The sequence below is a fragment of the Nicotiana tabacum genome, chromosome 12, assembly GCF_000715075.1.
Source record: "Nicotiana tabacum cultivar K326 chromosome 12, ASM71507v2, whole genome shotgun sequence".
NCBI lineage: Eukaryota > Viridiplantae > Streptophyta > Magnoliopsida > Solanales > Solanaceae > Nicotiana > Nicotiana tabacum.
In genome coordinates, this window is record NC_134091.1 from 1,992,100 (window position 1) to 2,006,784 (window position 14,685).

Below are 14,685 nucleotides of genomic sequence, written 5' to 3' on the forward strand. Positions count from 1 at the left end.
GAGTTCTATTGGCAAGCCTCTAATTGGGCTATGTGATTCTCAAAGGTTGGTTTGGTGTTGGAAGTTGTGCTGGTTGCTTTGGGTTTTGTTGTGCTTTTGGATAAGTGATGGCTGAATGTCTAGGATAAGTGAGATTTGGGTTGTTTCTGATTAGTAAGAGGACAGTAAGGGTTGAGAATGACAAGAGAAAGAGAGAATTTTCCTTCAAATTATCTGATAAGGACCCTCAGTACAATGGCAGACTATATAAAAGAATCTTCTGGTGTTCTACTAATAACATGACACCTTTTCAATTCCACTAATAGAATCATGAACTTGATTAAGTAAAAACTAGTAACTTAAGGGACTCAATTGATATACGGGAAGCTACAACTTAAAATAGATAAAGACTCAAGTTACTACTTAAAAACTTAATAATTTTTCATTCATGAAAGAACAAATGAGCAAAGTCCATAGGACTTAACCATGGAGTCCAAACAATTTTAACCTGTAAACTCGACGAGCGAAACAAGATAGAATTGAATGAAAATGGTAAAGATACTTGAACAAACTACTTTAACTTTATTCAGGCAACGACGTCAGAATAACACAAGAAAGTTTGCTCGGTACAACATACAACCCAATCACCAAAGCAGTATACTCTACCAAAACAAACACTGATTTCTTGGATTAATCTTTCAGCACAGCAACATATTTGAATATACTACTATCAGCTTCACATTGTGGGCCTTACATTGAGACGGGACGCAATCTTCTGACCAAGAGTTTTGTCAGCCTGCAACATATTCATGCAAAACATTGTTATCTTTCTGTCGCTCGATATATGTGGGACTAAAGAAACATCTAATGGAAAGAACTGAGACCTGTGACCAGTATGAAATCCAGATACTGCGTATCTCATGAGTGACTCGAGGATCGGATAGAGCATCAACCCATCTGCAGATAAATCTTTCTTGCCTGCAATATCAAGGCCACCAGATAAGTAATTGAGAGGGGTGGAAAGTTGGTGAAGTTAAAATAGCAAAGGAACTAAACTACCTGTCCGGTGCCCAAGATCTGTATCTCTCTCCCGGCTGCTTGAAGTTGTTCTCTTTTTCAATGATGCACTGCAATAGATGACAATTACGGTTTATGAAAATCAACTTAACACCAAAATCAAGATTTTCAACATGAACAATAGAATAAACAGATCATCACCTTGTCGCGCTTTCCTGTCAAGACACGAGGAGGAATTGGATGTTGTTCTGCATGACGACAAGGATCAAACCTTGAGGGGAAATAGTTGACCTGAGAAAGCATACAGCATCCAGTTAAAACATGAAAAGAATTACAACCATCCACATATCCACCCTTAGAGTAGGTGTGGGAACCAAAATCCACAACATAGATTCATAATCGACTAAGTACCTACTCCTGCCCTCCTAAGTTCACATGGACACAACAGAACTAATCTAATGAGTGAATAACATGCTTGATGACCCCTTTTTTTCTTTGTTAAATGGATAAACATTTAAAATTTTGCAATCCACTATAAAAAATTACTGCACCAACAACCTGTGTAGGAAGGGTGCACTATACCTCTTCATCACGGTGCATGAAATTCATGAAACCTTCATGGTGATTATTGTGATGAGCACACTTGGGAGCGTTAGCTGGGAGCTGCAGATAGTTTGGCCCAAGACGGTGTCTCTGGGTATCAGAATATGAGAATATCCTAGTCTGGAGAAGCTTGTCATCCGAATAGTAAACACCAGGGACAACAATGGCAGGGCAAAAGGCAAGCTGCTCATTCTCTGCAAAGAAGTTATCGATATTCTTATTCAATACCAAGCGACCAACTGGCTGCAATGGCAAGATGTCCTCAGGCCAGGTCTTGGTTACATCTAGGGGGTCAAAGTCAAATCTGTCTTCATGATCAGGATCGATAATTTGGATGAACAGTTTCCACTCTGGATAGTTTCCAGCAGCAATTGAATCATAGAGATCCTTGGTGGCGTGACTATGATTCGCTCCTCCTACCTTAATAGCTTCTTCCTCCAACAAGCACTTGACTCCACAAGTTGGCTTCCAATGGAACTTCACATAATGTGCTTTCCCAGCTTTGTTGATCAACATGTAGGTATTAACACCGGAACCTTCCATGTGCCTGTAATCTTGTGGAACACCGAGATCATCAAACAGGAAGGAGAACATATGCAGACTTTCTGGATGATGAGAGAAGAAATCAAGGATCCTCCAGTTCTCCTGAATGTGGGACTTTGGATTTGGTTTCAGTGCATGAACCATGTCAGGGAACTTCATCCCATCGCGGATAAAGAAGACGGGGAAGTTGTTTCCAACCAAATCAAAGTTGCCCTGAAGTACAAAAAGGTAAAATAGTAGATATGCGCAAATTTCAGTACCAACAAAAAGTAATAGAAAACTACAAATTCAACAAAAGTAATCCACGGAAGCAGCACATTCATGTTCAGGAAATACAAAAGCAGCACCTTCATCGTTCAGGAAACACAAGGCGGCCCTTAAGTAAATGGTTATTGCCGCCAGAGGAAAATCATAAGGAATAGAACAAGGAAGAGAGGACACTTGATACTTCGCTGATTTTGAACATTTCTCTTTAACATTTGAAAAATCAGCAGTTCTTTTTAACAAGTGAATACTCCCTTTGATATCATATTTGTTCAGAATAAATGACTGACCAAAAAAATCAGATTACAACACTAGATAAATGAATTTATGATCTTAAATGGTATTTACAGTTGGATTTCATCGAGTTCGAGATTAGATAATTATTCTGAACAAAATTCACATGGGCACAGAGGGTTGCTGTTTAAAATTACTCAAAAGGACCAAACAAATGGAAAATCATGCAAATTAAGCATCACTAAAGGCTGAAACCGAACCACTTCTCACATAGAATACTTAACGTTTCAATTCTTAGTTTCCAAATGGTCAACGCTTGCGCTTCAATATTTTTTTTAAAAAATCAGTTGCTAATTGCAGTCAGCAATCCTGAGAAATGAAATATAAACTTGGTTTTGGACAACGCTCTCATACCAGCTTAACAGGCATGAATTCAAGGATACTAAAGAATAACAATCTGACTAGAAAAACATGGCAAGAAAACCTAGCATCTGATTGAAAATTACCTCTCTGGTGTAAAATTTTACAGCAAATCCTCTGGGGTCCCTGAGGGTTTCAGGGCTTCCACGCTCATGGATAACAGTAGAGAACCTCACAATAACAGGTGTCTGGACCCCAGGAGCTCGGAGAAAATCAGCACATGTAAGATGGGTAATATCATGTGTGACCTCAAAGAAACCCTTGGCGCTGGCACCTCTGGCATGAACAACGCGCTCCGGAATTCGCTCACGATCAAAATTGGCAAGCTTCTCCACCAGATGATAATCCTCAAGAAGAATTGGCCCTGCCAAAAAAGCAATGAGTTTCAAAATTCTTCATCCATTGCGCAAAATCTACTAAAACTGGAAAATGTTGAAAACATTACTATGATATCTCTAAAACTGCAAACCAGAGAATTTTATTTGTACTGATCTCATGAGAAACACCTTTATTACAAAGGGCACATTGCATGATTTGAAATATAGAAAGAGTTTTTTAGCACTTTAATCAAGTTCCACCAAGTCTTGCCTGATTCAAATTATTCAAATGACATAGAAATGGTGAAAAGTGATGATCTTGAATTTTCAACCATACAAGTTTTCCTATTTTATTGCACTGTTTACTTCTGACCATTATGGACGATAAAGAATCAAGCTAACCACATGTTTAGATCAAGCTCCTACTCATACCATGTTAATTACTTCCGTCTAGATCACATGTTTTGCGCCTGAGCATCAAGGAGGACCAAATCAGGCTAACAAAATAAGAAAAGCACTTCCTGTTTGCTTATGCATTTATGTATTCATAACGACAAACGCAAAAGGAAAAATTGACAACACAAACCAGCTGATGCTTTCACCTTGTGACCGATTCAGAAATACAATAAGGAAGACATGCCCTAGAGATGACAGACACTATATTGTCCTGACCTCAATCATCTCAACCCTTAAACTAACAAACCAAATGTGTGTCCCTAACTTCATATTATATGTACTAAAAACATTAAGGAGGAATTCATCACATCCAAAAAAACAAAAAATATCATACTGGAATTTGGTTTCCCACATCCTTTAAAAAAAAACAAGTTAGAAGGGATAACTGTTCTTATTAGTGTCCGTCGACCCTTTTTTTTCACAACCCTCCTCCTTTACTAGCCGGGAATATGTTCATATGCTAAATATTAGAATAAAAAAGAATACTCCACACACCAAAAAGAAAAGGTAAGAGACTAAAAAAAATACCTCTAGTTCCAACAGTCATGGAAGAGTTGTTGTTCCACACAGGAGCACCAGAATTAGTTGTCATGAAGGGGGAATTGTTAGCGCTTGAAGGACGATACTGCGCAAAATTTCACAATCATTAATTATGAACCTCATGTACACATATAATATAAAGCAAACCAAATATCCACCGGGAAAAAAACTCATAACTCTACCTTTATCAATTTCCAAAACCTTACATCAACAAAAAATAATTCTAAATGAAAACTAAATCACTTTCAGGTATATAATTCCAAATCATCACGAAACAAGAAAAAAGGGATAAAAAAGATGAACCTCGCAAAATCACACACACAAACACACACACACACACACACACACACACACACACACACAAAAAAAAAAAAATCAACAAGAAGAATTCAAATTAAGAACTCAATTACTTTCAAGCATATTCTCACCAGAAACAATAAAACAAGGATAAAAAGATGAGCTATAAACAAATTAAACCCAAAAAAACTCAAATCAACAAATAATTCGAAATACAAATTCAATTACTTCACGCTCATCCTTGACAAACCATAAGGAAAACGAGAAAAAAAAAGTACAACAAATGAGCTTCGCGAGATAGATAAAAATCTTCAGAATAACAAACAATAACAACAACAACAACAACAACAACAACAACAACAAAAGAATTCCTTTCTTTTAAAAAAATCAAAAGAAATCTTTGCAATCATACAGATCAAATAAGAATACAATCAGAAAAAAAAAATATAATCGCGAGATATCGTAAGCAAAGGATTTTTATTTTTTTTTGGAATAGAAATTTAGAGAATACCTTGTATGGATCCATGGCGAGATAACAGGAAATGAAGATTTTCGGTGAAATAGAGAGAACCGAAGAAGAAATTCACAGTCGTGTGGGCAATCTGTTTTTGGAGTGTCTTAAAAAAGAGCAAATTTTATTTATTTATATATAGAGACGTGGGGTCATTTTCAACCGCCTAACTTTCCTTTTTTGGCTCGCGTTTCTATTTTTCGCATATTTAAAAATAATATCCATTGCTTATCCACGTTTTTCTTAAATACCAATCCTATTATGAGTATTTACGCAACAACAACCCAGTATAATTCTACAAGTGGGGTCTGGAGAGGGTAATATATACACAGACCTTACCCCTACCCCAAAGGATAGAGAGGCTGTTTCCAGGAGATCCTCGGCTCAAAAAAAGCAACAGAAGCCGATATATTAGTACCATAAAAAATGCATAATACAATAGCAGCATTATAGGAGATATGAAATACAAAATACGAAATACGAAATAAATGGTTGGTATAGTAAAACTAGCAGGTAAAGCCCTGCATCAATAGACGACCAATTATATTCTTAGTCTAACTCATAACTAGCTAGTCTCACTCTATTGTGCTGTAGAAATATTCACAACTTTCCCTTAACCTACAACCTTAATGCTCGACCTCCATAATTCCCTGTCAAGGGTCATGTCCTCAGTAATCCTAAGTTGCGCCATGTCCTGTCTGATCACCTTTCCCCAATACTTCTTAGGTCGCCCTCTACCTCTCCGCGTGCCCACTACAGCCAGTCGCTCACACCTCCTCACCGGTGCATCAGTGCTCCTCCTCTGAATGTGCCCGAACCATCTGAGTCTTACTTCCCGCATCTTGTCCTCCATGGGGGCCACGCCTACCTTCTCTCGAATATCTTCATTCCTAATCTTATCTATCCTTGTATGCCCGCACATCCACCTCAATATCCTCATCTCTGCTACTTTCATCTTCTGGGTGTGTGAGTTCTTTACCGGCCAACATTCAGTTCCATATAACATGGCAGGCCTAACCAATGCTCTATAAAAATTACCTTTTAGTAACGGTGACACTTTCTTGTCACACAAGATTCCCGACGCTAACCTCCACTTCATCCACCCCACCCATATACGGTGTGTGACATATAGTTTTTCCTAATTATGAGTATTTAGTTTTTCCTAATTAAAGTGAGAAAAAAAATGAAATATCACATTGTTTTCACCATATAAATTTCATTTTTAATCTTTAATGTAATCTAGTAAATCACGTAGTGCTATCCTCAAATTTTAAATTTACCAAAATATGTAAAACTTCTGTATATTAAAAATTAGTGCAAGGACCAAGGAGTGAGAATTTGTATAGCTAACCTCAATTGCTTAATATTTGTAAAATTATATTAACAAGAATAATTATGCTTAATATGAAACAGGTTGGAGTAGGTTCAAAACCCGAATAAAATAGGGTCAATGTTAGACAATAATCAACGTAAAATTAGTTAATTTATATATTAATGTTAGAATACAAATATTATTGAATTTGCATCTGAAAAAAATAATAAATCTGAAATTTGGTAATAAATAATTTCACACGTCATTGGAAGAGGGAAAAAAAGAGAGCTTATCCAACTTTTGGAGTTTATCCAGAGCTAATTTACGTGCCGTCGTGATGACGCCACGTGTCACGGAAGGACCTAGAACTGTGTGCAAAGCCCAGAAATATTCCAAAATGGGCTTGGGAAAGCTATTTTGGACTTTTTTCAATGGACGAGATTATGCAAGTGTGAACGCAATGGAATTAATGGAGATTCTGTTCATAGGGATTAGTACAGTATGGGCCGTTCTGCTACACAATAACTTCTGGGCCCACAAACAACATTTAGGGAGAAATTTAAAAATAGTCAGATTTATAACTGGTCATTTAAAAATAGTTCAGTTTTAAAAATAATCGAAATTTAGCTACTTTTCATGTAAAGATAAAATTTGATCAAAAATACTGTTCAAAACCCGGAAAATATGCCTGTATATTATACTGGAGTTCCAGCATAAGTATGCTTGAACTCCAGCATATTATACGGGAGTTCCAGGATAACTATGCTGGAACTCTAGCATAATATGTTGGAGTTCCAGCATTAGTACACTAGAACTCCAGCATAATATACTGGAGTTCCAGCAAGTATAAATGTCCAGTATAATATATTGGAGTTTGGAGCACCGGTGCTCCAGTCTCCCGTATATTATACAGGAGTCAGCAAAATATACCGGTCCAGCATAATATGTTGGAGTTCGTACACAGATGCACCGAACTCCCGTATATTATGCGGGACCGCTCTCTGTTGCAGCAAAATAGTGGTTATTTTTCATTGACTTTGTAAACGGTGGCTATTTTTGAATGACTAGTTCGAAAACTGACTATACCGTGCTATTTTAACCAACATTTATGGAAGAATTAATTTTAATAATCGTTCACTCAATCGCTTAAATTAAAATAATCAGTATATATTTAATTCTTATATAACGTGTGTAACCGAATATAATTATCGTATAATTTATGTATATTAGTTAGGAAAAATAAACCGTAAATTTGACCGGATATTTACGTAAATATCTCTCATTAATTTATAAGACGTCCTTGGAATTTGAATTTCTATGTTGTTTCGATTTTAGTGGTTGAATCAATCATTTGAAGGGCTGTAACCTTTGTTTACAAATGTCATCTCAGTTGTAAACAGGGGCGGATGCACCATGGTAATTACGAGTTTAATTGAACACATAACTTTTGACGCGGAATAAAAATTTATGTGTAAAAATTTATTAAAATTGTAAAAATAATATATTTGAACCCATAACTTTAAAAATATAATGGGTTCAATATTAAAAATCTTAAAAATTGACCCATAGATTTTAAATTCTTGATCCGCCCCTAGTTGTAAAATCTATAATCTTACATTTCTCGCTAATATTTTTATCCCTTTTCTAGTGAAGGAGAGTCTGTGATTAGCGAGGAGATAAGATAATTTTGGTGAAATTAGCATCACTCGTTAAAATTATGTAGCGTGACTCGTGAGGTTGCAATAACTAATTTATAGTCAAACCTCTCTATAATATTCTTATTTGTTTCGATATTTTTTGGGCGATACAGTGAAGTGATGTTCTAAAAGACATATATTATAATATAATATAAAACTCGGTTTTGAAAAAACTTAGCTTTTATAGTGAATGAATGTTATAAAAATGTTGTTATAGAGAGATCTAATTTTATATTTTTTAAAACGTCAATTATTATTCATATTTTTTAAAACTCTGAGCAATACATGCATTGCCCAGTTGGGTGCGATCCATTTTAAACCCTATGTGAACGTGAGATATTTTATACATTGGAATGTTATTTTTATTACTATACGACGAGATGGGGATCAGTTGGACTGTGGCCCTTCTCGGATGCTCGTGAATGTGAAATACTTTGTGACCCGAGCTATTGTTTTTATTACATGAGGAGGTGGAATCAGTTGAGTCGAACTTACATTTCTTGTGCAGAAAACTTCTGCTAATACCATTGGACTACGGTGGTCTCAATTGATATTGATTTCCAGAGATATTTATCAATAATTTCGCGATTAGCGTACATTCAGCAACTAGAGTAATTGCTTACTCTCTCGGTTTCAGTTTGTGAACCTATTTCTTTTTTGATTCGTTTCAGAAAAATAACCTCTTATTAAATTTGAAAATAATTTAGTTTAAACTTACAATTCTATCCTTAATGAGAAGCTTTTATAACTATACAAATACCGTAAACCCTTTTTGACTTGTTTAGGATCACAAATTCCAAAAATCTTCATTTTTTTAAACTTCATGCCCAATAAGGTTCACGTATATGTATGCTTCTAAGTTACACTTTATGACTACGTTCTAAATTTTGATAAACACAAATATAATAAAACGAAGCAAGTATATAGGATATACAAGCCGTCAAAATGGGTTTGGCCTGTAAAATTAGCCCAACCCAGCCCGTTACTTGGACAGGTTGGGCTAGGATTTTTTTAGCCTATTTAAAACTGAGGCTTATAAGCTCGGCCCAAGTTAGCCCGCTAGCCCTTGAGGCTTGACTGAGGCTGGGCCGGCCCGTGGGCCGAAAATTAATTAATTCAAATTAATTAACTATTAAATATTTAAATAATAAAAACAAAAAAAAACTATTAATTATAATCCTCACCAACCGTAGATTGCTCATTTACCCTTCCATATCAACTAGAATTTAGATTTTTGACATGCATATAATATGACAAAATTAGTTTTTTTTCTTAATTAATAACGAACTCGAAAAGTTTTAGGTGACCAATAATATTTTTTTAAAAAAAAAATTTACTTTAAGTGGCCAATGATCAGTCTGGATTACTTTAATATATTATTATTTAAACAGCTCTTCAGTATAGAAAAAGATCAATTTTAAATACATACAATAAAAATTGACCACTAACAAATTTCAGGAATTTTACAAATTTTATGGACTATAATGATGAAATCAGCAAATGATGTTAATCCAAAATTAAAAACTTCAGCACATAAACTTATTGAAGCAATTCCTGAATCTGACGAAAATGAAAGAAAATTATTAAGAAAATATTCATATAACTTTAAGAAGAAGAGCTAGAGATATAGAGAAATTTGTATTTCAATTATGAAATTCCTCGTCAAAGATCAAGCTTTTGTATGCTCTAAGCAAACAGAAGTTATTTACATGATTAATTTACTACATCACGAAAAAATATTTAAGGATTTAAACAAATTCTTTTTTCTAAAAAAATTGAAGGGCCGGCCCTCCCTAGCCCGCGGCCTTCTTAGGGCTGGGTTGGGCTGGCCATTTTAAGACTCATTCATATGACGGATCGGCCCGTCTTAGCCCACCAAATTTAAAAGCCCATGAGCCCGGCCCACTTTGACAGCTCTAGTCATTCAACCAAGCATCTTTCAAAAAAAGAATCTTTTCTCTTACCAACTATGCTAATTTGATTTGACCAAATCTAACAAGTTACTATCTTTTCGATATTACCAACCTATGCTGGTTTGACATTTACCTGCATTTGACTTTTAAGTTCTTTGTTTGTGTAATATTTTCTACATTGTTAGTGAATATAACTTTATAGCACTAGCGGAAGATAGATAGAACTGTCAGACTGGAAAGGGCTAGTCTACCTAATATGCAAATCTTGAAAACATAGGTCAAAGAACAAGGAAAACATACAAATGAAGTGGAAGCAAACTTCAGTAGATGGGATAAAATGTACAGATAGTATGAACTGATTATACCCAAAAGAATACCAAAGTTCAGTTCCGGATGACTTCTTGATCTCTAGAGGGCTAATCCAAGTAAAAAGCTCGCTATCAAAAAAAAAAAAGACTACTAATGTTTAAAGAAGCCTACAGGCTCTGCTCAAGATCTTGTACCCTGTGAAGCAGAAGGCTCGAAAATAGGCTGTGCATCAGCGCAACATGAATTATTGCCATTAGACTCGTGCTCGTCATTTCTTGGTTGGGACTAATGGAGCTGTCTGCGATAAGTTAGAAAACAAAGTGGATTTTCCCAAAACATTTAGGGCCTTCACTCGTTGCATCTCCTTTCCTGCAATGATTAGTGAAAAGGGAAATTTTATTGAACTGTTCTTGTGTTGGTCGCTTTTCTGAACAGATCTTGAAAAAGTTTAACAAAAGCGCCAACAATGAATGGAAACCATGAATGTGAACAAAGAACTCGCAAGAGAGTAAATTGAAGGCTTAAAGTCGCAAGAGAGTAAATTGACTCCTTTCAGTGGCAATTTAGGAAGCTTTCAAACGATATTGCAGCTGGACTTGAGTAGCATTTCCCTCTTCAATTCGTCATTGTGCATATTTGCAAATAAAACTGCTAAATACCTTCCTCTAGACTTCCATTCTATGTTTTTCAAATCTAAAATGATTTTTCGTAGCAGCACTTAGCCACAGTGCCTAACACGGATATATTGACACAAGCATACTCCAGGCTGCTAAATAACCTCACCAACGAAACATCTCTAGGAGTCATTTTGTTGCGACATCAGTCTGTGGAATGCGTGGGGAGGAAGCTCGACAATTGATTTATTACAAGCTAAAGTATGTTAACCAAAAATGCAAGAGAAGAGACTGAATTAGCCAATGCACAACACATTCAGTTGCTTCATCAATACACCACAGACTATGGTGGCAATACTGAAAGCACCAATGCTATATCTGATGGCATTATAAGGGGGACCCTCCTAGCACTTACAAATGACGGTTTGGAGACTACATAAAATTCTTAGGTGGCATTTGATTTCAAAAATTGTACTGTAGCAAATTTCTTTCAATTTTGCAGAACAGAAAGAAAGAAAGAAAGAAATGCAACAAAACCCCATTGGAGAAAAGTTTTTCTGTTTTTGAAACATCGCTAAAGTCCAGTCTCTTTCTGAAAGGTTAACCTCGCTGAGCTTAATATGAACCCAAAAAGTCAAAAACCAATGAAATGTATGGTCAGCTCACTGCCCCCATTTTAGCAGAATTGTCTGACTGATTTTCTTAACCAGCATTCTAACAAATTTACACCATTAATTTACTCTTAAAAAATTTGCTTTATCCATATAGTCATAAAAACATATATAAATAGACATATCAACAAGAAGCAGGCTTTCACCAAAACCAGTAAAGGTTTATCTGTAACTAAGTGAAGATTTATTTATTTGCATATATACATGCATACATCTACACAAGTAAACCATTCAGAAATTCTCATCCATTAAGGGTAGGGGAAAAACCAATAGTTGAGTGTCAGCTCACCTTCTTCTATTGTCAGCTGGATAGCCCTTTTCTCCAAGTCGACAGCATGTCTGCTAAGCTCAGCTGGTGACAAATGTAGAAGCACTGATAGAAAGACAAATCATAAAAACAGCATTAATAAGCAGTCAAAAAGAAATTAGTTAACTGCTGAAGCTATGTAGCAGGACTCTAACACTCACTCTGAATGTAATCTGTTCGGTTCGATTCATCACACTGTTTCAGGAACTTCTGCAGACGAATAAAATGTTCGGTCAATTGCTGATCCTCCACCTTGATATCCAAAGTATGCACTGGCTCAGGAGAAAACTTAGAAGAATCAATTTGAGCAGCATGAGCGCTGTTTGCAGCCTTGCCAAGAGAATTAGGAATTGACGGTCCACCACGCGAATATGTCATCATTGGGGTCATATGGTTTGGCATTGCTACAGGAGGATGACCACTACTACCCTCCCTTTGTTGATTTTGTTTTTGAGGAATTTCCCTCTGCAACTGACATGGAGGCTTTGATGCCTGAGTACCCTCCACAAATTTATCCACACTGTTCTGAATTCTTCCTTTACCTAGCTCTAAATCAAATCTTCTTCGAACATTTAGTATATGTTCATTCATACCATTGCTGCTCAAAGACATATTAGAATTGGTATTTGAAGGGCGCTCAGGTGTAAGCCTCTTAGTTCCACACACCCTAGTTGGATCTGCAATAGGTCTTGCCCCTAAAAAAAGTGAATTTTCTTGATGATTACTTATCAAACTGCTTTTTTGGTTCTGCACGTCTCTCAAAGCTGTCTTTCTTGTTACGCCAGGCAGCTGCTTATCGAACGTTGGCCCAACAGCTCCACTATTGGTGACACCACTACGAAGGGGTTCAGAGTTGATCATTTTGAGATTATTCTTGGTACCCTCCGGAGGTAGAAAATTGTCTAAATGAAGCCTGATCAGAAAGCAAACATGTAGAATATATCATATGCTTCCTTAATGTTACGAAGACTCTCGAAGAAGAAGATGGTCGAGAGGAAAAAACAGAATTGAAAAGAGGTGGTGCTATCTCTAACGGATTTTACCTATATGACAGAAGATTTAAGAGTCAGTAAATCACCTTTTCATACACTGCACGGCAGCCAGGAAAATGCACTTTATACTTACATTTGTATAATGCCTTGTTGTTTCTCGGGGATACTAAACTAATTTTTCGCAGTTGGAGGAATAGGAAGACACCGAAAACTACCACTTCTACTACTACATAGATACTTCTTTTTGTTTGGTACAAACTCGAACTTGTAAATGAAATGAATCAGTTGATAAACTTCAGCAGTTTTCCGTGTAGTTAAGGGAATAAACTGAATTTGTTTAAGAAATTTCTTTAACTTTTTCTCAAAAAAAAAAAAAAGAGGAAAAAAAGGAGTACTAGTACATATTGAAACATGGAGAAATGGGTCGCATATTAGGAGAAACACCCAAATCCCAATGACAAATGTCCTGTTAACTGAAGCTAAAGAGGCCAATAACTACCATCTATTTATTTGTAACAAGTTATCATCCAGTAGCACCAGACCCCACTTGTGGGAAATCACTGGGCTTGTTGTTGTTGTTGTATCATCCCGTCGCATAATTCATAACTATTTAATAACTACTAAACTACTACTGTGTATAGTTAAAGCTGAAAAGCATTACTCAGAGCTAACTCATACAAGAAATATATGGCTAAACAAATATAGATCTGTTCGGTAAACATTTAACTAGATTCCTTAAAACACATTGAACATTTGATGGACATACATTTCCTCTATACTCTCAGCTAATTACTTACAATAATAAACACATATAGTAAATAGATAAATACTTTCTCAAAAATTAAAAACAGCCAAATAAGCACAAACAGTAAAATAAGATAATGAAGGACCAAAAAAAATTTGAAAAACAGGAAAAAAAAAATCAGCTTAGAGTTAAATTAACAACAAGCAAATTTCTTCTATATAAATAAAAATAAATATTAAAGCAGTCGCTCACAACCGAAATTGTACACAGAAGATTCTAGAAGCACCCATAACAAGGCTAATCCTTTAAATCTTCATTTAAAAATGAAAACCCACTTCTGAGAATTTTCAATTTTTCCCAAAAACTATGAATGTCAAATTAAAGAAGACATTTTTAATTTTTTCATATTTTATTTACAAAACAAAAAATTCGTAATTCAAAAAAAAAAATCTCAAATTTATGGCAACAAAGATCGAAAGTTTTTTGGAAATAAAACGTTGAAAATAAGTGAGATTTCTCAAAGGGTACTTACTGTAAAAGCTGATAATAGAAACTGTGAGCAAAGATGAAGAGACGGCGCCAGTAGGAGAGGGGTTTCAAAAGAGGCAACTTTGGCTCCAAATATTTATTAGAAATAAAAGTTGCCGAATTTGTTTCATTTAAAATCATAAATATCTACAGCCTTTTATTACTTTATTTCCTGAAATGTCCTTTAAAGTGGTTAATTTACTTGAAATTGACATTATCCTTGACCACATTTTGACAAATGCACGAGACTTTAGTGACCTACTATTTACACTTAAAAAAAAAATCTTTACACAAATAGTCGACGAGTCCGAAACCTTTTTGATGCTTTTTTGTACAAAAAACACGTTTTTAATGTTAAAAAAAGTTACATAACTAGATAAAACGCAGTACTATAATGCGTTTTACTTTAACGGAAA

The 14,685-nt window shown here is 35.5% G+C and overlaps 2 protein-coding genes across 3 annotated transcripts; both read right to left on the minus strand.

Annotated features, from left to right (window-relative positions):
- Positions 1-615: 615 nt before the first annotated feature.
- Positions 616-5,211, minus strand: LOC107771182 (catalase isozyme 3). Its single transcript, NM_001325093.1, is given in 8 exon segments — positions 616-775; positions 864-957; positions 1,039-1,106; positions 1,198-1,287; positions 1,579-2,355; positions 3,147-3,424; positions 4,362-4,458; positions 5,182-5,211. Coding segments are annotated over 8 exon segments (1,479 nt in total). The 5' UTR covers positions 5,197-5,211; the 3' UTR covers positions 616-715.
- Positions 5,212-10,406: 5,195 nt separating this feature from the next.
- On the minus strand, positions 10,407-14,445 carry LOC107771183 (uncharacterized). Of its 2 annotated transcripts, none has more exons than XM_016590518.2 (4): positions 14,274-14,445; positions 12,166-12,917; positions 11,987-12,070; positions 10,407-10,781 (listed from the first exon to the last, which is right to left on the minus strand). In XM_016590518.2, the coding sequence occupies exons 1-4, from the start codon at positions 14,408-14,410 to the stop codon at positions 10,681-10,683; spliced, it is 1,074 nt and encodes a 357-aa protein (XP_016446004.2). In that variant the 5' UTR covers positions 14,411-14,445; the 3' UTR covers positions 10,407-10,680. The 2 variants fall into 2 exon arrangements, with proteins under 2 accessions (XP_016446004.2, XP_075082123.1); XM_075226022.1 differs by lacking the exon at positions 14,274-14,445 and adding an exon at positions 13,083-14,152.
- Between the last annotated feature and the right edge of the window lie 240 nt (positions 14,446-14,685).

What these genes read in the sequence shown, in the direction of transcription:
- LOC107771183 (XM_016590518.2), bottom strand. Translation starts at nt 14,410, where the DNA reads ATGATTTTAAATGAAACAAATTCGGCAACTTTTATTTCTAATAAATAT. An exon ending in TTCTATTATCAGCTTTTACA is followed by an intron (nt 12,918 to 14,273) that starts GTAAGTACCCTT and finishes CTTTCTGATCAG; the next exon opens with GCTTCATTTAGACAATTTTC. An exon ending in CCGAACAGATTACATTCAGA is followed by an intron (nt 12,071 to 12,165) that starts GTGAGTGTTAGA and finishes TCTTTCTATCAG; the next exon opens with TGCTTCTACATTTGTCACCA.